The 22,470-nt window shown below is 40.3% G+C and overlaps 2 protein-coding genes and 1 pseudogene across 2 annotated transcripts; all 3 read right to left on the bottom strand.

Moving 5' to 3' along the window:
* Window positions 1-21: 21 nt before the first annotated feature.
* On the bottom strand, window positions 22-3,518 carry LOC117402660 (tubulin alpha-1A chain-like; annotated as a pseudogene).
* Window positions 3,519-10,509: 6,991 nt separating this feature from the next.
* Window positions 10,510-14,312, bottom strand: LOC117408020 (tubulin alpha chain-like). The gene is made up of 4 exons (XM_059032003.1): window positions 14,159-14,312; window positions 12,411-12,633; window positions 11,939-12,087; window positions 10,510-11,671 (listed from the first exon to the last, which is right to left on the bottom strand). Exons 1-4 carry the CDS (start codon window positions 14,159-14,161, stop codon window positions 10,694-10,696), a joined length of 1,353 nt encoding a protein of 450 aa, XP_058887986.1. The 5' UTR covers window positions 14,162-14,312; the 3' UTR covers window positions 10,510-10,693.
* Window positions 14,313-19,774: 5,462 nt separating this feature from the next.
* LOC117408004 (tubulin alpha-1A chain-like) lies at window positions 19,775-21,990 on the bottom strand. The gene is made up of 4 exons (XM_034013148.3): window positions 21,834-21,990; window positions 21,412-21,634; window positions 21,157-21,305; window positions 19,775-20,898 (listed from the first exon to the last, which is right to left on the bottom strand). Exons 1-4 carry the CDS (start codon window positions 21,834-21,836, stop codon window positions 19,915-19,917), a joined length of 1,359 nt encoding a protein of 452 aa, XP_033869039.1. The 5' UTR covers window positions 21,837-21,990; the 3' UTR covers window positions 19,775-19,914.
* Window positions 21,991-22,470: the final 480 nt, after the last annotated feature.

Below are 22,470 nucleotides of genomic sequence, written 5' to 3' on the forward strand. Positions count from 1 at the left end.
TAAGAAAGCTCAAGAAACATATTTGAAGTTTAGTTTTATTATCAGTTTTGCCAAGATATTACAGTACTACATTGATGACAACAGTAAATATTTGTAATCAATTGATGCTTATGGTTAAAATTTAAAGCAATGGGTGCTGACATTGTTATGAAAAGGGCCCATTGTAACATAATTACCAATCAAGCACAATAGTCCACAATTATTTTGTCAGTGCCAGTTGTACTATGGGTTTCAATGCACTACATGCAAATCTGGATACTGGTCTTCATCTTAATACTCCTCTCCTTCTTCTTCCTCATCTCCCACGCTGTCTGTTCCGACCTCTTCGTAGTCCTTCTCCAGGGCAGCCATGTCCTCTCGGGCCTCAGAGAACTCTCCTTCCTCCATACCCTCCCCCACGTACCAGTGGACGAAGGCACGCTTGGCGTACATCAGGTCGAACTTGTGGTCCAGGCGGGCCCAGGCCTCAGCGATGGCGGTGGTGTTGCTCAGCATGCACACGGCCCTCTGAACCTTGGCCAGGTCACCTCCGGGCACCACGGTGGGAGGCTGGTAGTTGATGCCCACCTTGAAGCCAGTGGGGCACCAGTCCACAAACTGGATGGTTCTCTTGGTCTTGATGGTGGCGATAGCAGAGTTGACATCTTTGGGCACCACGTCTCCACGGTACAGTAGGCAGCAGGCCATGTACTTGCCGTGACGGGGGTCACATTTCACCAGCTGGTTGGCCGGCTCAAAGCAGGCGTTGGTGATCTCAGCAACCGACAGCTGCTCATGGTAGGCCTTCTCAGCAGAGATAACCGGGGCGTAGGTGGCTAGGGGGAAGTGGATACGGGGGTAGGGCACCAAGTTGGTCTGGAACTCTGTCAGGTCAACATTCAGGGCACCATCAAAACGCAGGGAGGCGGTGATGGAGGAGACAATTTGACCAATGAGACGGTTCAGGTTGGTGTAGGTTGGGCGCTCGATGTCCAGGTTCCTGCGGCAGATATCATAGATGGCCTCATTATCTACCATGAAGGCACAGTCAGAGTGCTCCAGGGTGGTGTGGGTGGTCAGGATGGAGTTGTAGGGCTCAACAACAGCTGTGGAGATCTGGGGAGCTGGGTAGACAGCAAACTCCAGTTTGGACTTCTTGCCATAGTCAACAGAGAGACGTTCCATCAGCAAGGAGGTGAAACCAGAACCGGTACCACCACCGAAGCTGTGGAAGATGAGGAAGCCTTGGAGACCTGTGCACTGGTCAGCCTGGAAAAAAAAAAAAAAAAAAATCACCAAAGGGTCATTATCTGGTGTAGAGCAGGGGTCTAAATCCAACTTCGTTACAAACCAGCTTAAGCCCAACACCAAGAAGATAAATGTTGAATTAATTGGTATCTTAATTAAAAAATAAAGTGGTTAAATAAACTATAATCTCCACCAAATTATAAATACATATGAATAGGAGAGCAGAGAAATAAGACATGTAAGAGATGCAGAAGAAATCTCACCAGTTTGCGGGTTCTGTCGAGAACCAGGTCGATGATCTCCTTGCCGATGGTGTAGTGCCCGCGGGCGTAGTTGTTAGCAGCGTCCTCCTTGCCAGTGATGAGCTGCTCAGGGTGGAACATCTGACGGTAGGTTCCAGTGCGAACCTCATCTGAAAATGGATGGAAGGAATTCAGTTGTTAACCAAAGAAACAATGTAAAGTTCATCAGGTAGCGAGTGGTATCATAATACAATAGGGAATGGCTTTAATGGCTTCTTAATACCTGTGATAAATTTGTGAACCTGCTTTAGTGCTGAAATATTTAACAATTTTTTTTCTGGGGTTTTCAATGCCTCAAGTTTGATCAATTAAGGCATTTTTTTTTCAATGTATAAAACCTTACCGATCACAGTGGGTTCCAGGTCCACAAAGACTGCTCTGGGGACGTGTTTCCCAGCTCCAGTCTCGCTGAAGAAGGTGTTGAAGGAATCGTCTCCTCCACCGATGGTCTTGTCGCTGGGCATCTGCCCATCAGGCTGGATCCCGTGTTCCAGGCAGTAGAGCTCCCAGCAGGCATTGCCCATCTGGACTCCGGCTTGGCCGACATGCATGGAGATACACTCACGCTGAGGAGAAACAGAAGAAGGTCGCATTGCAGGATTAATTTATACTTCGGGAATTATGAAAAATGTTTTTATTTCCGATTATACTTCATAGATCATATAAAAATGGCTTTACAAAAAAAAAAAAAAACACACACAATCTTTTGAAAATTAGTAGGTCTGTGGTGATCACATTCTGTCCAAGCTCACATTATGAATTATTACAACGAAACATCAAAAACATCGGACCATTGACTAATACTGTGTGCATATATCTATTTTCTTTTTCCTTTTTATAAAAAAAACATTTTAAAAATGTTTATTTATATTTTGTTTAATTTCTGTAAGACGCTTTGGATAAAACTGTCTGCTAAATAATTAAATAATAATACCAATTTTAGCATATTAAACCAATACATGGTTTTATATATCTTATATGCAGACATACTGCAATTTTCTTTTTACAATTGGCATTTTTTAGTAAGTATGTAACCATATTGGCACCATTACTATCTTTTAGCAAACCTCAGTCCAGCACCATTGCTATTAGACAGCAATTGTAATACCTCATTGCGGCCAGCGGCCCAGCTTCTGGAATTGAAAGCTAACATCACCGATTTTACAATACTGCAATGCAGTACCACATCAGGACCAGTGGCACAATTTATTTGACTTCAATGTAAACCTATGTAGAGGATCATTTTAACTATATTTGCACATTTGCAACATATTTTCCTGGATCATTGCTACAAACTGAAAGCCTAGTGCAAATTAACTATGAATTGGGGAAAAGTGTTGTACATTGTGTGTGGACTCCACCCATAAGCATTGTTGATTATCTTCCACAAAGTGTTCTACTGAAGGGTAAAGTCAAATTGAATTAGGTCCAAAGGGCGGAGATTTTACATTTCCCTTTATTCATGTCTGTTAAAAAATAGTCATACTAATTATATATATATATATATATATATATATATATATATATATATATATATATATATATATATATATATATAATTTAAATAGTTGTCATTTAAGTAAAAAGATGAATTACAGTATATAGGAATAAAGTAACATTATTGTGACTTAATACATTTGTATGAGTCAGGCCTCTTTCATTACAGCACAGTGTTAATGGGACCCTTTGTCTTGCATTTCCTTTGTTTTACCACAGGGCCTTCCCTCTAACATCAAATCAACAGTTCAAATATTCTGGTTTTCAACCATAATCCCAAATGATTATGCCTCTGTACAAAGCATAGCAAAATATCTTTCAAATAAACAAATAAAATAGGGTTTCTTACCATTTTGAGTTTGTTGGAGTCTGTTCCTTCAGGCCGACGTTAAGGATTCGGAATGAGAAGGCAATGGTGCAGGGCTGGGGCTGAGCCTCGTGCTTTATAGCAGAAGGGGGGAGGGGATGGGGGGGTGGGTGGTTACTAGGAAACAGGCTCTGTGCTGGCTGCAGCAGCAACTAGCGCAGGAATTAGAACACGCCTCCCCAGACAGGCTCAACTGAAAAAATCTGCTTTCCTCCCCCACTGCCCGCACACACAAAGACATGCTTTTTTTGTAGCTGGAGGTTGTACTGGATTCATTATCTTATTAAATAACTGAAGTCAATGAAGACATACTTCCATGCATATTCAAACTCCATTAATGTGAAAAAGAAGAGCCAGAATGCCAAATCTCTTGAAAATGTCATTTTTACAGTGCAGTTAGTTTTGATAGAAAAGCAAAATTCTGGATATTGTTGGCTCATTCCGGTCTTGTTAGATCGTGTTGCCCTTTTCTCCTGTGACCATTATAGAGAATTGTGTGCAGGGGAAATGCAATAATCATCCCATTAAAAAGAAAGGTATCAGAAGGGCAGTTTGGTTTTGTAAATTACAGTATTGTGTTGTATAAAAATATAGTGAGATTTAAAGTAGAATTAAGTGTATTTAGGGGTTCTACTGTATGTAACTTTTACAGATATTGGATCAGACTTCATTGAATTTTAGTAATGAATAACATCAAATAGACATGCCTTTTACAGCACATTTTAATACTAGTGAATATTCACTCGGCAGTAACCACTGAAACTGCCCTTTGTGTGCATGTCACATATCTGTGTGACTATTCCTTTGCCGCAGCATGACTTTTTAGTACCTTTTGAAATGCTCTGGTTAGATACAGATACAAATAACAGTGTGTTCTTCTCTAGCGAAGCAGTAATCCCAAAGACTGAAAGGATTGGATTTGTTCAATCATGGGTCTGAGCCAAAAGGAGATAAGAGTGTGGTCTGTAATTCTGCTAATTTCCTGCTGTTCTTTCTTCTCTTTGGTGTGTATCAGGATATTACATGCAGCTTCTGGTGATGAGTTCCAGGTTATCAAGCCAATTAAAGTGGAATTCATTGACATCTCAAGAATATTACTGTGAAGGCTTGCTGAGGTAAGGAAATGAATGGAAAATGAATAAGGAATAAGCTTGATTAGGATAATTGGCTTTGTTGAGATCTTACAATATGGCGCTCTTTCTCTCTCCTGCTGCTAAGAAGAAAGGCGTGGTGTTGACTGAGTCTCAGATCATTTCGGAAAGATGTATTTAAAGTTAAAATGATTCTCTATTAAAAAATCTAGTTTTATTCTGTTGAATGTTTCCATGGCTTTTCGAGCTTGTGGGGTTAATGTGCTCTAAAAACACTAATTGGTGAATTCACCAGTGTTTCCCTAATAAATATTAAGATTTACAGTAGCAAATGACAGAAATCTATAACGAAAATAGGTGTCTTCTACAGATACATATATAGGAAAATGCCAAAAATCCTATGTTTTATTCTATAGTAATCTATAGGATTTTTTTCTATATGGTTACCCTTGCACTGCTCTTGTGTAAATAATTCCTTCTTTTTTTTTTTTTTTTTTACTGTGTAGCATCATAAAACAGTGTAAAAATGTATGTAAACATGGAGCCAACATATTGTTTCACATGGAGCTTTAAATACACAGAGGAGATGCATGACTTTTAATGGAGATGTTAACCCAGAGTGCCAGTAAAGAATTGCAACATAAGGCTTGGTTCAAATGGCCTAACACCCTGGTACTGTTGCAGGAGAGGTGGTTATTAATAACAACACATGTGCTAAATTGTTTTATTGAACAAAATACATTTATAAACCAGGTGCAAAGAGCGTTTTTGAATTATTCAGTAGTACTAAATGAACATTTTACTGTAGGCTATGTAACTCCACATTGAAACCGACGTATTCAGCACTCTGTGCATGTCCATGACTCACAGACATTAACATTTTTGTACAATTCAGATAAATGGAATGGGGCATCAGTGTGGAGTAGTGGTCAGGGGCTCTGGAGTCTTGACCGGAGGGTCGTGGGTTCAATCCCAGGTGGAGGACACTGCTGCTGTACCCTTGAGCAAGGTACTCTACCTAGATTGCTCCAGTAAAAAAAAAAAAAAAACACACTGTATAAATGGGTAATTGAATGTAAAAAATAATGTGTAAAAAAAAAAAAATGGATGTAAAAATAATGTGATATCTTGCAACAATTGTAAGTCACCCTGGATAAGGGCATCTGCTAAGAAATTAATAATAAAGTTGTGACAGGTTGACTGGGCGGTGATGTCAGGCAGAAGCAGGAAGGAAAAATACTGACACCAGGGAAGTACTGCAGGTAAAGGCTGTGCCATTTTTATTACAGCAAAAATAAATCAAAAGTTTAAACAAAAAGAAACTGTGCTCACAGAGCAAAACAAATAGTCAAACAGAACAAAATCACGAACACAAAAATACACACTGAATAGGTCAGGCTGGGCTATCGCCTTCACTGTTCCTATCCGTTCTACCATTTCGTTTTTCTCTTTCTTTCTCTCAGTTCTCTCCACCCACTCACTCGCTCGCTCGCTCGCTTGCTCACTCACTCACTCTCTCCTTCCAACACCACCTCGAGTGCCGAGAGCTGCAGGCTTATATACCATGGCCGAGGGGTTTAACTGCCTAGTAATTATCCTATTACCCCTCGGCCACAATCTGCACGAATTTATTAAAGTGCTGTGGATGGGGCTTCCCATCCACGCTACTAAACAGTATAAAATAAACAAACGGCTACACCGTCACTAAACAAAACAATAAAACATACGGCGCTCGCCGTCATGTAAATAATAAATCATAATAAACAAACACAAAACAATAATCTGCACAGGGGCGGAGGAGAACCCCGTTCTAAAATAAAATAAACAAATAAATACGTACAGGGCTCTCTACCGCCCTGCTACAAAAGTGTTATCCAAAACGTAGTAATAACATTTCATTGATATAATTATAAGACTTCATTTTAGCAAGCTTCTTATGATTGAGTGAAGGCAGTTTTTTACTAATACTTATCAGAGTAGTTATAGCAGTGATCAGGGGAAGCTGCTGGTTGGTTGCTAACAGGAAAGAAGGCCCTGAAAGGGCTGGGACATCTGAAATGAGCCAGGAGTTGCAAACATGGTTTGCAAACAGATTTCTTCAACCTAGTATACTAGCTGATATCATGACGTATAGAGTGAATCTATGTACAGTGCCTTGCGAAAGTATTCGGCCCCCTTGAACTTTGCGACCTTTTGCCACATTTCAGGCTTCAAACATAAAGATATGAAACTGTAATTTTTTGTGAAGAATCAACAACAAGTGGGACACAATCATGAAGTGGATGGAAATTTATTGGATATTTCAAACTTTTTTAACAAATAAAAAACTGAAAAATTGGGCGTGCAAAATTATTCAGCCCCCTTAAGTTAATACTTTGTAGCGCCACCTTTTGCTGCGATTACAGCTGTAAGTCGCTTGGGGTATGTCTCTATCAGTTTTGCACATCGAGAGATTGAAATTTTTGCCCATTCCTCCTTGCAAAACAGCTCGAGCTCAGTGAGGTTGGATGGAGAGCATTTGTGAACAGCAGTTTTCAGTTCTTTCCACAGATTCTCGATTGGATTCAGGTCTGGACTTTGACTTGGCCATTCTAACACCTGGATATGTTTATTTGTGAACCATTCCATTGTAGATTTTGCTTTATGTTTTGGATCATTGTCTTGTTGGAAGACAAATCTCCGTCCCAGTCTCAGGTCTTTTGCAGACTCCATCAGGTTTTCTTCCAGAATGGTCCTGTATTTGGCTCCATCCATCTTCCCATCAATTTTACCCATCTTCCCTGTCCCTGCTGAAGAAAAGCAGGCCCAAACCATGATGCTGCCACCACCATGTTTGACAGTGGGGATGGTGTGTTCAGGGTGATGAGCTGTGTTGCTTTTACGCCAAACATAACGTTTTGCATTGTTGCCAAAAAGTTCGATTTTGGTTTCATCTGACCAGAGCACCTTTTCCCACATGTTTGGTGTGTCTCCCAGGTGGCTTGTGGCAAACTGTAAACGACACTTTTTATGGATATCTTTAAGAAATGGCTTTCTTCTTGCCACTCTTCCATAAAGGCCAGATTTGTGCAGTATACGACTGATTGTTGTCCTATGGACAGAGTCTCCCACCTCAGCTGTAGATCTCTGCAGTTCATCCAGAGTGATCATGGGCCTCTTGGCTGCATCTCTGATCAGTCTTCTCCTTGTATGAGCTGAAAGTTTAGAGGGACGGCCAGGTCTTGGTAGATTTGCAGTGGTCTGATACTCCTTCCATTTCAATATTATCGCTTGCACAGTGCTCCTTGGGATGTTTAAAGCTTGGGAAATCTTTTTGTATCCAAATCCGGCTTTAAACTTCTCCACAACAGTATCTTGGACCTGCCTGGTGTGTTCCTTGTTCTTCATGATGCTCTCTGCACTTTAAACGGACCTCTGAGACTATCACAGTGCAGGTGCATTTATACGGAGACTTGATTACACACAGGTGGATTCTATTTATCATCATTAGTCATTTAGGTCAACATTGGATCATTCAGAGATCCTCACTGAACTTCTGGAGAGAGTTTGCTGCACTGAAAGTAAAGGGGCTGAATAATTTTGCACGCCCAATTTTTCAGTTTTTTATTTGTTAAAAAAGTTTGAAATATCCAATAAATTTTGTTCCACTTCATGATTGTGTCCCACTTGTTGATTCTTCACAAAAAATTACAGTTTCATATCTTTATGTTTGAAGCCTGAAATGTGGCAAAAGGTCGCAAAGTTCAAGGGGGCCGAATACTTTCGCAAGGCACTGTACATGGAATAGAACATTCGTGGAACTATTCTGCACCGGCATTGCTAATCCCTGGGGAAGGCAAGGCAAGTGAAAAATAAACAAATCTTGGCATACCTTATCCATAGCGGGCTATGCAGGTTTTGTTCATACCAGATACCACATTTACATTTGAAATCTCAGCTTGGTTTGGAAATTCTTTAACACAAGTTCCTGTGGATTTCAGAGTCTAGGCCTTTGTAACCTGCTTTTGGAGTAGTTCAGGGCTACTGTTTGTCTGACTTGTATCAAAATTTTCTTAATCATTTGTTACAAGATGTTGTTCCAGATCATTATCTTGGCTTTATAATACACAGCCCCATGTGACACCCAACCGTTTCCTTAATGCAGCTTCATAATTCAATTAATTCAACAGAATGAAACATCAAAAACATTGGGGTACCATTCTACTTGTGAGATGTCTTGCTCATTCAAATATTTAGCATATTTTTTAAAGCGGTGACAATTATCTATTCAGATACCAGGGTATTTAGTAAGTAAAGGGTCTGAGTGAGAAAACATGGGAAATACAATCCCCACCACTAGTCATGTTGCTTCTAAATTTTTGAACACTAGTTTATTTATTTATTTATTGGCAGTGCCTCAAATCTTTGGGAAAGATATTTCCCACCTTCTACATATTTAATTAGAACCAGCACATATCACTCAGTTAATCTGCAACAGTTGTATCTTTTCCTAAATCTCTCCAAGGATCAATCTAAATGGGGGGCTCTTCAGTGTCTACGTAATATAATTAACAGGTTTCTCACCATTTTTATAACGTTAGTGGATGGAAACCAGTATTCAGGTAGAAGACACAAATCTGTTTCTTCAGATAAGCCCCAAAGATGCCACCTGCTTATTGACCAGTAGATGGCAGTACAATCTTAGTAGAGAAGACTTCTTTGTAATTCTGCTAATTTCTTGCTCTTCTTTCTTCTCTTTGGTGTGTATCAGGATATTACATGCAGCTTCTAGTGAGGAGTTCCAGGTTGTCAAGCCAATTAAAGTGGAATCCAGGATCATGCAAACATGATCATGCAATATTTAGTATGGAAGGATAGGATTTTAGTCAACACAGACCACCTCTTAAGAAATATATATGTAGAATATTGTATAGGGTGCTGTATGATACAAGACACCTCAAACTACCCTGACCATTGTTCCTAGTAGCTGATTTTCTAGGATCAATGAGATAGGAACCAGACAATCATTAATGGACTGAATGGCCTCTTCACATTTGTAACTTTTCAGATATTTTCAGATGAAAGAACTGAATCTATTTAGCCTGGAACAAAGAATTATAGGGATTATAAGTCTTTAAAATCTTAAAAGGAGTTTACATAGTTAACCCTAAACATTACTTTAAGCAGAACAGAAACCAGAACCAGAGGACACAGTTGGAAATTAAATGGAGTTAGACAGAGAGTGGTGAGGGTATGCAGTGGGCTACCTGGTCTTGTTGTAGAGGCAGAATCACTGGAATCCTTTAAGACCCAACAAACATGTGTTTTAGAGTCACCCAGATTGAAGTGTGCTAAAGATCATGCATGAAGTAAGTTTATTTTTAATTCAACTCTATCTGTCTGCATCATGTATGTGTATTGTATGTCTTCTTGTGTCAGTAAGTACTTCAGATATCCAAGGGATGATGCATTGATCCATCGTATCACTGATCACCATCAGTTGTCAAGCATATGGATTTTCTTTTTTGTGTTACTTTTGACACAGCTTCGTGTGGCTGCTTGAGTTTTCTCTATGTGCATTTGCACCTTGTTAAAAAACATAGGTAATTGTATTTGGGTTCATATTATACTACTACACATACATGAATGGTAGAAAAAAAAACAAAGATCCCTTTCCAAATGTAACCTGCTTGGCCAAGCTCTGTTCCTCTTTATAACTCTAAATCAGTAACTCTAAATGTATTACTTCTGTTAGTTTTGGTGACTTTATTTAAGGACATTGATGATGAAGAGGCTGTTTTGGAAATCAATGCTTTGATGGTAAAAAAGGAGGTATTGTTCCAGCCTTACAGCTATCAAGCTTGAACTGTGCTTTGTTCTCTAATAACTTTATTCTAATCATTTGATTTGAACAAAGTCTTAGATAATACTGGAAAATATTTGTAATGTTAGTTGGTGACACAGAATTATTTCATTCATTTTTTAAGAATAGCTGTTGATGGAATGAACAATAAAACAACAATTTGTAAGAAAGTACAAACATATATTGCATTGTGTATCACTGTATTTTATTATCCAGATTTTACTACACTGGTGACAACAGTAAATATTTGTAAGTTTTGTGACTATGACTCACTAACATAATTACCATCAAATACAAATATTCTGTCCGTGCCAGTTGTACTATAGGTTTCATAGCACTAAAGCAAATCTGGATACTTTTCTTCATCTTAATACTCCTCTCCTTCCTCGTCCTCATCTCCCACGCTGTCTGTTCCGACCTCTTCGTAGTCCTTCTCCAGGGCAGCCATGTCCTCTCGGGCCTCAGAGAACTCTCCTTCCTCCATACCCTCCCCCACGTACCAGTGGACGAAGGCACGCTTGGCGTACATCAGGTCGAACTTGTGGTCCAGGCGGGCCCAGGCCTCAGCGATGGCGGTGGTGTTGCTCAGCATGCACACGGCCCTCTGAACCTTGGCCAGGTCACCTCCGGGCACCACGGTGGGAGGCTGGTAATTGATGCCTACCTTGAAGCCAGTGGGGCACCAGTCTACAAACTGGATGGTTCTCTTGGTCTTGATGGTGGCGATAGCAGAGTTGACATCTTTGGGCACCACGTCTCCACGGTACAGCAGGCAGCAGGCCATGTACTTGCCGTGACGGGGGTCACATTTCACCAGCTGGTTGGCCGGCTCAAAGCAGGCGTTGGTGATCTCAGCAACCGACAGCTGCTCATGGTAGGCCTTCTCAGCTGAGATAACTGGGGCGTAGGTGGCCAACGGGAAGTGGATACGGGGGTAGGGCACCAAGTTGGTCTGGAACTCTGTCAGGTCAACATTCAGGGCACCATCAAAACGCAGGGAGGCGGTGATGGAGGAGACAATTTGACCAATGAGACGGTTCAGGTTGGTGTAGGTTGGGCGCTCGATGTCTAGGTTCCTGCGGCAGATATCATAGATGGCCTCATTGTCTACCATGAAGGCACAGTCGGAGTGCTCCAGGGTGGTGTGGGTGGTCAGGATGGAGTTGTAGGGCTCAACGACAGCTGTGGAGACCTGGGGAGCTGGGTAGACAGCAAACTCCAGTTTGGACTTCTTGCCATAGTCAACAGAGAGACGTTCCATCAGCAGGGAGGTGAAACCAGAACCGGTACCACCACCGAAGCTGTGGAAGATGAGGAAGCCTTGGAGACCTGTGCACTGGTCAGCCTGGAAAAAGAGACACAAAACATAGTCACAGCCTGTGGAATAAGTGAAGCTGGGGTCTTAACCACACTTAGGTATTAGCCAGAAAGTAGTACAGATGTGCTGGTAGTTATGAAAGAAGTTCAGGATGTTTCAACTTAGTTCAGAAAATAATTGGTATCTTAATTTAAAAATAAAGTGGTAAAATAAACTACAATCTCCAAATTATGAATACATATTAATAGGAGCGCAGAGAAATAAGACATTTAAGAGATGCAGAAGAAATCTCACCAGTTTGCGGGTTCTGTCGAGAACCAGGTCGATGATCTCCTTGCCAATGGTGTAGTGCCCGCGGGCGTAGTTGTTAGCTGCGTCCTCCTTGCCAGTGATGAGCTGCTCAGGGTGGAACATCTGACGGTAGGTTCCAGTGCGAACCTCATCTGAGAATAAAAAGGAAGTCAGTTGTTAACCAGGGAAGTGTAAAGTTCATCTTGTAGCGAACAATAGGAAATGCCTACTGCTTGAATTGGGCTTTGAAGATTGTGAAAACAACTAAAAATGAATAGTTTTGCAATAATAATGGAATTGAATATTTGTAGACAGGGGGATCTATTTTATTGATCTGAGAAATGGCTTATTAATACCTGTGCTAAATTTGTGAAACTGCTTTATTGTTGAACTATTTTAAAAAAAAAAATTCTGGGGTGTTGAATGCCTCAAGTTTGAACAATTATGCCATTTTGTTCATGGTACAAAACCTTACCGATCACAGTGGGCTCCAGGTCCACAAAGACTGCTCTGGGGACGTGTTTCCCAGCTCCAGTCTCGCTGAAGAAGGTGTTGAAGGAATCGTCTCCTCCACCGATGGTCTTGTCGCTGGGCATCTGCCCATCAGGCTGGATCCCGTGTTCCAGGCAGTAGAGCTCCCAGCAGGCATTGCCCATCTGGACTCCGGCTTGGCCAACATGGATGGAGATACACTCACGCTGAGGAGAAAGAGGGCAGTGTCACATTTAAGGGCAGGTTTTACAGTGAAAACCGTTGTCATATATATATATATATATATATATATATATATATATATATATATATATATATATATATATATATATTTAGAGAGAGAGAGAGAGAGAGAGAGAGAGAGAGAGAGAGATCTATCTCCCAGCCTGTCTAAATAGTAAATTAAACATTTAAAAATGTTCTAAACATTTCTAATTAACTAGCTAAATATATTTGAAATAAGTACAATTTTAAAAAGCAAGGCAACAGCATTATTGAGTATTATAAGAAATAATTATTTGGAATAAAATGATGAGATAGGTGTGGCCCAGGAAAATGCCTTTCAGCAGAGAAAAGGACCTCTAGCAGCTGTCTGGGGTCAAGTGAGGCTGGGTGGCAGTTGCCGTTGATTGTCTGAAAGGGAGTTACAGCTGCAAGGCGGGAGAGGAGAAGGGGGAGGAGGCGGGCTAAAACGTCACTGCAGATTCAAAGCTATTGGGCCAGATCATTAATTTAAAAAATGCAAGGGCTGTTACGTCGGTTACAGCATAGCGGCAAGCCTAATCTACTTATTAGACAAAGAACATTTCTTTACTATAAAAAATATAGCTAAGTATAAAATAAATATAACTAAAGTAAGGATTAAAAATGGGATCTCTGCTTTAGCCTCTGCAATAATGTAATGGCTCCACGTCCTACTAATATTGCATTTTCTGATGTCTGTAATATATGGGCCTTACATTTTTAATAGATATTAGAAACTTAAATTTTACACCAAACTTAATATTTTAAAAAACATCCAATACCATCATTAATGTTATATTACCTATGCCACACAGTGATTGCAAAAATGGATTACAAAGAATAATCAAATAAATATGATTTTAAATGGTGTCTTAATAATGAAGCAGACGTGGCATCACTGAATGAAAGCGTTTCTGTCGTCTCGCAGCGTATTCACTAAAGACCCTTTCACTCGAGCAAGCTTCAGCAACCCGGCATCTTGGGACTGCACCCAATGAAGACAATAGCTCTGAAAGAAGCTAGACCTAGGACATGTACAGCTACATAGGCCAAACATAAAACCTTTATGTGTTTTATACCTTGAAAATATATTATTTATACATTTTTTTTTTAATATATTGGAAATTCTTTCAGGTATCAAGTCATACTGCAGAGAAAACTGACTCCCTGCCCTCAGGAAAAGAAAAAAAAATGCCATACAGGCAAATTATTAATTTATTATTTTATATTTTGCTGGGAAATTATTTGTGAAATATAATTAGATGATTTAAGCCGAAAAAAAGGGGCCTTATTCGCCCTATTCTTTTTCCCTCCAAAAATGTTTTTGAATTCGTCCCTTTGTCTCATTTTTCCTGTATCTCATCACTGGGCCTTGACTCTAACAGAAAGCCACAAAATCAGGATAACCTGTTTTTTAGCCATGATCACTAGCTACCATGCTATTAGATAAAACATAGATTTGAAAAATAAAAGTGTGTATCAACTCACCATTTTGAGTTTGTTTGTTCCTTCGGGCCGACGTTAAGGGTTCGGAAAGAGAAGATAATGGTGCAGGGCTGGGGCTGAGCCTCGTGTTTTATAGCAGAAGGGGTGTGGTTACTAAGAAACAGGCTCTAGCACAGGAGCAGCAACTAGCACAGGAATTAGAACACACCTCCCTAGACAGACTCAACTGAATAACAGCTTAACTCCCCCACAGCCCGCACACACAAAGACACACATTTGCAGATTTAAATAAGCCCCAGCCCCCCAACAAAGATTAATGTAGGAGACATAACTATCTTAGTGGTTAGAGAATTAAATATATGAATACATATATCAATATATTGACTCCTCGGAGCCCGATATGAATATCAGTTTACAGCACAGCATTTTCAAAGTGTTTCCTTTTTGATTGCATCATCTGGGTGTTGCCCTTTATCCTGTGGCCATATTCACCATTTATTTTAGAAGGACAACAGTTCAAGTTTGTAATGAACCTAAAAAAGATGTTTGCATTTCTTAATATGAGGGTCTGTAACTGCTGATGTGGAGATTATTGTTGTGAATGATATTGTTAATGTTTAGAAATGGAATGTGCTTTCTATTTCTGCTTTATCTTTTTGTTTTGTGTTCCTCCGCCACCGGGCGGGGGGGAGGGGGTGGTTTCCTAGCTCTCTTTGTTCTGCTTGTGGTGTGAAGGATATCTCTTCCTCCTACTGGTGGTGAGAGCGCTTGCAGGTCCCAGGGATTAAATCAAACTGAGTTTTCAGCACACTGACACAGGAGAGTCACAGTTTTATACTCAGATAAAGGGTTTAAATGTATCAACTCAAACGTCGGAATGTGGTGTTCTATAGAGACACTTTTAGACTGTTAATGGGGCTGTTCACTCAAAGTGCAACGATAGACTTGGCTTGGTAGGCCTGAGGAGAAACAAAGGGGACCGTTGATGACTCATCTCTTCCCTGCATTGTGTAAAATGCATGGGCAGATGAGTAATCCACATTTACATACTAGAGCAGCTTGTCGGGGGTTGGTAGGACGTTTCATTCATTCTGGTCAATGAATATTTACAATTCAGGCCAATAACATATGTTGGGATAGGCTTTCCCAAATCCCCCATATATACAGCCTATGAATGAGGACATTTCATATGAACCCAATTGTGATATTAAATTAAAGCCTATAGTTTATTTGAGCAGTGAAAGAGAAATACATTTGAGCTGCATCATAAAAGGGAAATGCTCAAAATTCCAAGGTGTTACCGGCACTTTTGAATTTTAATTGTGTAATCCACGCTATAGGTGAAGATATACATATCTATATAATAATGCATTTTGTGCTGCAACTTTTTATCTTGCTTTTTCTCAATAGAGAAATTTAACAAACAGTTTCAAGATACAGTCGGCGTAGTTTTCTGTATAATGTGGAATAAACACTTCATAAAGCATGTACAAGTCAATAAAACAGATGAACATTACATTTTCCCTCTGTCCACAGCTAATCAGTGTTGTGTATTAAATCACAACAGACAGTCAAAGTATGGCTCTTACTTTAGGGAGGGATTGCAGATAAAACACATAAATGAATAAGGGTGAAGCCATTGTATGGGATCACAATCCAGGGAGACTCTCCGTTACAAAATGGGAACATAAGAAGGCTGCAGCCGCTGTGCATCCTGGTCATATGCCTTCTGTAACAATGCTGGTGCTCTGATTGAAATGATCCGTGTGTTGTGGGAAAGCCTCATTGTTGCAGGAGGCTGCATGATCTGGATACACTGCAATCCTTACAAGAGATTAGATTTTTTCCCGGCGAACACTCCTGAGTGAATGTTGAGAAATGTATAACCGCGTTGATTTATGACCTGTCATGTGGGGTGCATTTTAAGCACTTTGTGATGGTAGTCCACTATGAAAGGCGCTATATATATAAAGATTGATTTTCAGATTAGTTGGCAATATGTTTATAAATGCACAGGACACTGCATAGGTGATAAAAAGGATTTCTTGGAAAGTTCGCTGGGATGTTCTGTAAAATGTATCAAAGATGTGCCTTGATCTTTGCGTTTTTGTGGGACATAGCTCTCTGAATCTGCCGTGATATTTCTAGCCCTAACCCTAACCCTTTTGCTTATATGTAAAATAATAATAGAACTCATGACTTGCCATTTTAAATGAGTACATTAAGGAATATGCACTAAGCAATGTGAATGGAATATTCTGCATGATCATGAAATGAACAATCTACCATGACAAAAAACATTCATGATTCTAAACTAAATGCGTCATTTTAGCCGATGGATTTAAGTAAGGCATCATAAGTGTTCACAAGTGTCACCCCCCCCCCCCTTTATTTACATATTTTAAAGTAATTGAAGCTAACCTAACAATTCCAGAATCTTACTTGTTGTGCAAATCCATTCTTTATATATGCTCAGTTTTGAATGAAACGCATGCCATAGTAAACATGGATTTAAAAAGCAAGAAAAAACAGCTACGGCTAAAAGTTATGCATCACCCAGGATTTTAGGATTGAAACACAATAAAAAAAAAGTATGAGCATAATTTAGACATTTTATTTAACATCATGTAATCAAATAACCTATAAAATGACATCGCAAAAGTCTACCAGAAGCCATAATAGTAGTATAGTATTTCATGTTAGATTTTGAAATGTCACATTTTTAAAATGTGTCAGTTATTTAAGTATGTGGAAAACTACAAAACTGTATGTAATTCAATATGTTAAGGTAACATTATTCAGCAGGGTTCATTCGAATTTATGAAACAAGATTTGTTAATTCTATAGGGTGATGCAAAACTTGTGTTGCACTTCCTGTTTTTAGCAACCAGCGGCTTTGTCTTTTGACTAACTTCTTGCAGCCAGTAATGAGGAAGTGCAAGTACAGTACTCTCAGATTTCCTGAGAGTGGGGCATGGGAAGTGAGAGCTGTAACCCTTAACTTAACATAGTCCCAGATATCAGTTGTTAGGAGTTGATAGTTATACAATATTCGGTACAATATTGTAATTAAGGACTTTGGACATCTGCAGTAGTTTCACTTACACTTTGCTGGTATCCAGGCAGATGGGATGACACAAATTAATTATTAAAACTATCCAACTGTGACCTGGGCATGGGCAGGAACCACAGTGCCTCTGGTTGCCACAGTAACTGTTAATGGATAATGTATTGTGTTTGAATGTTTAATGATTATCAGATGCAGAAACTGAATTGATTCCTTCGTACACAGCACCTCCTGTTTCCACTTATCTGAGCCCAAGCAGTTTTGATTCTGAATGCAGGAGCGTAGACCCTAAGCTGAAGTGAGTGCCTGGGGATGTCACAGCTCCATAAATGTATTAAACTTCCCTTCTCTATTTGTTTTAACAATTAGAGCTGCAGAATTTAGTTTTTCTCTCTCTTTGTTTCTCTAAATAGATCATTTTTAAATAGATGCAAAATATTTTAAAATGAAAATCCATCCCATGGGTGCAGTATTACTCCAACATCACCAATCTACTACCAGTGGAGAATGACTGTGTGGGATAATATTTCTTCATTTTACCCCAAAACATGTTTCTGCAATGGTGAAAGCCAATACTGGTACAATGAAAAATAACATCTTAGGTACTGTTACTGGTTTGATCATTAAATCTTTTGCATATTTTTCAAGAGGATGAAATTAACTATATAAGCATACCAATATTTTTAGTAAGTAAGGGGTCTGAGTGGGATAAAAGGTGAAATAAATCGAATCATTCGGTTTTAGGGCTAGTGACACCATCTTTTTGACAGCTGGTGTGTAACACAATTTGTTTTCCTTCTGATTAGCTAGAGTCTGGCGTATACAAAGCAAGCATGCAGGAGAAACGATCTGTATAAGTTAGTAGTTTAAGGCAATCAAGAATTGTTCTAATATGTTTAAAAGTTTGTTAAATGTAATTTGTGCATTTCCTTAACTTAATGTTCATATACCTTTATAGAATCGTCAGGGATCATCAAAACGTAAACTGTAACTGAGGTGAATTGTTTAAAACTGAAAGTACTGTAAGAATGTGTCCATTATGCATGTCAGCATAAGTACCGATATGTCAATTCAATAACTAGTGATATATTTTATGCAGTAGGCTGCAAATTATTTTTAACGAAAGAAAATATTTATACAGCATTTAAAAAAAAAAAAAGAAATGTTCAATCAGAAACATAGCGTGATTTTAGCATCTGTCAGCCTCCAGTATCTGAGGCTAAACACTGCCGAGGAAATAATGGCAATGTCAGCCCTTAGAAAAGTTTACAATGATAAATTTGCATGGCAGTTTTTTCCCATGCTTTTCCCAATGCTTTATCAGGCTTTTACTATGGTAACCATTTATAAGGGGGAAGGGTGCATTTCTATACCTGCTTTCTCATCTTACATAGAAGTTTGCTTTATCAGAGTAAGTTTCTAATATATTATTTCAGTATGCATGTCATTTTACAACTAAACATAGAAGGGATACAAACAGTAAGAGCTCAATACCTAGTGTAACATGTGGACTGAACTGTTTTTTTGCTGTGTACTTGTGCTAGTAGAAGTTGCCTCTAGCCTCTGATCCCTCCTGTTTCATGTCTGGGCATGAATGTGTATGCTTCCTGTTTCCAAGGAGACTGCTGTGTGATGCCTGACTGGAAGTGTACGTCAGCCCCATCTTGGCATAGGCCAACTCAGAGTCAGCTGCGTTTCTACCACGTAAGACTGTCCTAAGACATAAAAGCACTGTCCTAAAAGGGGTATTTGATTCCCTTGTGACAGGGGGTACCCTGCATATCATAGAAGTAGACAGGGTTCAAAAAACACAAGAAGGAGGGGAGAGTCAGAGCTGACCAGCAGGCGCCAGATGGGTGAGTCACTGTCATGCCTGGGGGCCTGAATAATGATACAGCTGCTGCACCAATAATTGCAGAAGGTCTGGGCAAAATATGAAGCTATCTGTCTCCTCCCCCCCTTGCAATGGTACTGAGGCATTGTTAGAATGAAACAACAGAGGAAATGCATTTTTTTCTATTTTGACACATCAGTATCTGTGTGCTGCAGTATCAGGACCATTGTGTTGCCATTGCTGATACTGAAATGATGCCCTAATGGTTCTGCTAGAGTTTCTTATGATTATAATAATCCCAGTGGTATTTATTCTCTAACCCTTCTGTGAATTAGACTAGATTGATTCAGAATTAAATGAAAAATGAAATACATTACTGAGTGAAAGCACAGGGGTTTTGCTAAATCATACTGAAGGGGTTAATGTTACTAAGGGTTGTTCTGAGAAAAGTTCAACAAAAACATTATTTGAAGGGCTCTTGGTTTTATGTTATTGAATGTGTATGTGAAGTGGATTACCTATGTTTGAGTCAATCTATCAAAACTGTGAGCGATCCAAGTCTGATAACACTGGGCAGAGAGGCTTAGCCAGAAAGAAAAAGTTAGAGACCAATTTACTATCTCTGTCTCTTGCTACAAATGAGACGACCTCCAATACATTTTCAAGTTTTTTTTTACCTTTTTAGTCAAAGTATTAAAACGTTAATGTAAAGAATATTGCTACACATAGTTTTGAAGGAAAGGTTGTCTATATAAGAAATGGTAGGAAACATTTATTATAGAAAACACTAATGCATTGTTACACTGAAGTTATTAAAAAATACAAACATTCAGTTGTAGCTTTTATTCTATTAATATTTAGTTTAAATGCAAATATTAATGGGCATCTGGAGACTTGTTAATACTCCTCTCCTTCCTCCCCTTCCCCTTCATCTCCCACGCTGTCTGTTCCGACCTCTTCGTAGTCCTTCTCCAGGGCAGCCATGTCCTCTCGGGCCTCAGAGAACTCTCCTTCCTCCATACCCTCCCCCACGTACCAGTGGACGAAGGCACGCTTGGCGTACATCAGGTCGAACTTGTGGTCCAGGCGGGCCCAGGCCTCAGCGATGGCGGTGGTGTTGCTCAGCATGCACACGGCCCTCTGAACCTTCGCCAGGTCCCCCCCGGGCACCACGGTGGGAGGCTGGTAGTTGATGCCCACCTTGAAGCCAGTGGGGCACCAGTCCACAAACTGGATGGTTCTCTTGGTCTTGATGGTGGCGATAGCAGAGTTGACATCTTTGGGCACCACGTCTCCACGGTACAGCATGCAGCAGGCCATGTATTTGCCGTGACGGGGGTCACATTTCACCATCTGGTTGGCCGGCTCAAAGCAGGCGTTGGTGATCTCAGCAACCGACAGCTGCTCATGGTAGGCCTTCTCAGCAGAGATAACCGGGGCGTAGGTGGCTAGGGGGAAGTGGATACGGGGGTAGGGCACCAGGTTGGTCTGGAACTCTGTCAGGTCAACATTCAGGGCACCATCAAAACGCAGGGAGGCGGTGATGGAGGAGACAATTTGACCAATGAGACGGTTCAGGTTGGTGTAGGTTGGGCGCTCGATGTCCAGGTTCCTGCGGCAGATATCATAGATGGCCTCATTATCTACCATGAAGGCACAGTCGGAGTGCTCCAGGGTGGTGTGGGTGGTCAGGATGGAGTTGTAGGGCTCAACAACAGCTGTGGAGATCTGGGGAGCTGGGTAGACAGCAAACTCCAGTTTGGACTTCTTGCCGTAGTCAACAGAGAGACGTTCCATCAGCAAGGAGGTGAAACCAGAACCGGTACCACCACCGAAGCTGTGGAAGATGAGGAAGCCTTGGAGACCTGTGCACTGGTCAGCCTGGAAAAAAAAGCAAACAGCACAAGGTCATAATCAAGCCAACAGTTCAGGAACTCCAAACTGAGCTTTGCATTATGAAATGCCACTAGACTAATGCAGTGAGATCAGGGATATTTACCTTTATCTAGTCATTTTTTTTCTAAATCAGTAAAAGTCGCTCACAATATTATTGAGGCTAAATGAGCTTTCTGACCGATGGTCATCTCGGCCCATTTACCTGCTCCATAAGTGGGAGAAAAGAGGGAAGGGGTGTCTTACCAGTTTACGAGTCCTGTCGAGAACCAGGTCGATGATCTCCTTGCCGATGGTGTAGTGCCCGCGGGCGTAGTTGTTAGCAGCGTCCTCCTTGCCAGTGATGAGCTGCTCAGGGTGGAACAGCTGACGGTAGGTTCCAGTGCGAACCTCATCTAATAATGGAAAAGAAAAAAAAATAGTCATATATTATTTTACAACTAAAACAATAAGCAATACCGAGGCACTACCAGATTAACTGATTATAGTTTTTTTTCTTACCAACCACAGTGGGCTCCAGGTCCACAAAGACTGCTCTGGGGACGTGTTTCCCAGCTCCAGTCTCGCTGAAGAAGGTGTTGAAGGAATCGTCTCCTCCACCGATGGTCTTGTCACTGGGCATCTGCCCATCAGGCTGGATCCCGTGTTCCAGGCAGTAGAGCTCCCAGCAGGCATTGCCCATCTGGACTCCGGCTTGGCCAACATGGATGGAGATACACTCACGCTGAGGAGAAAGAGAGCAGGGTCATTAAAAAATCCAGATCTCCTTGTTCTAAACTAAAAAGCTAAACTACTGGCTACATACGTTTTCCAACTTAAAGTTCATAAACCAGTCACTGGGAATTGGCTTTAACAGGTAGGTCATACGATCGCTTGGGTCCTGAGCTAGAAAACCACTAGTAGTACAAATCTTGATTCCTTACCATTTTGCTTCTGATACCTTCTTCAAGCCGACGTCTAGGATTCTGAAGAGGAAGGTGTTGATGCAGGCTTCAGCAGGACCTTTGTATTTATAGGAGTGCAGGTATGGGTATCCCGGCAACACGGTTTGTTGTTGGAAACTAGAGCCGTCTCTTTTTTAATAGGACAGACCTACTCAAGGAATGAAACAAACAGTATGAGTGAAAGAACAGTGCTGTAATTGCAGCACAATGACCCCCCTCCTCCCCCAAATCAAACACACCCAAGCCAGCCTCAAGTAACTACAAACACAGCACCTCAACCTCACCAACTGTAACTTCAGTTTTTATTTATTTAATTAATTCTCTGTACAATCTGGAAAACACATTTAACTACTTCACTGCTAATCTGTGCCCAGTGCTATTGTAAAAATACATTTTTGACATAAATTATTTAGATCCCTGCATGTATGATAATCTGTCATTATATCAATGAAGTATTAAAAATGTACATTAAAACACAATAAAAAATTAAAATAAGGGTATTGGCATCCACAATTTCCCTGGATTATGCGCAAATTATAGTTGCCATTTCTAAAACAAAAACCGTTTCCATTCCCTGTGATACAATATAGGATTATTTTTTCACTGCATTGCATTG

Source organism: Acipenser ruthenus, chromosome 10 (genome assembly GCF_902713425.1).
Source record: "Acipenser ruthenus chromosome 10, fAciRut3.2 maternal haplotype, whole genome shotgun sequence".
In the NCBI taxonomy this organism is placed as follows: Eukaryota; Metazoa; Chordata; class Actinopteri; order Acipenseriformes; family Acipenseridae; genus Acipenser; species Acipenser ruthenus.

Excerpts from the sequence above, each read along its gene's own strand:
- LOC117408020 (XM_059032003.1), bottom strand. Across the intron at positions 12,088-12,410 it reads CCTGGAGCCCACTGTGATCG|ATGAGGTTCGCACTGGAACC; the intron begins GTAAGGTTTTGT and ends TTTTATTCTCAG. Across the intron at positions 11,672-11,938 it reads TCGACAGAACCCGCAAACTG|GCTGACCAGTGCACAGGTCT; the intron begins GTGAGATTTCTT and ends CTCTTTTTCCAG.
- LOC117408004 (XM_034013148.3), bottom strand. Across the intron at positions 21,306-21,411 it reads CCTGGAGCCCACTGTGGTTG|ATGAGGTTCGCACTGGAACC; the intron begins GTAAGAAAAAAA and ends TTCCATTATTAG. Across the intron at positions 20,899-21,156 it reads TCGACAGGACTCGTAAACTG|GCTGACCAGTGCACAGGTCT; the intron begins GTAAGACACCCC and ends TTTTTTTTCCAG.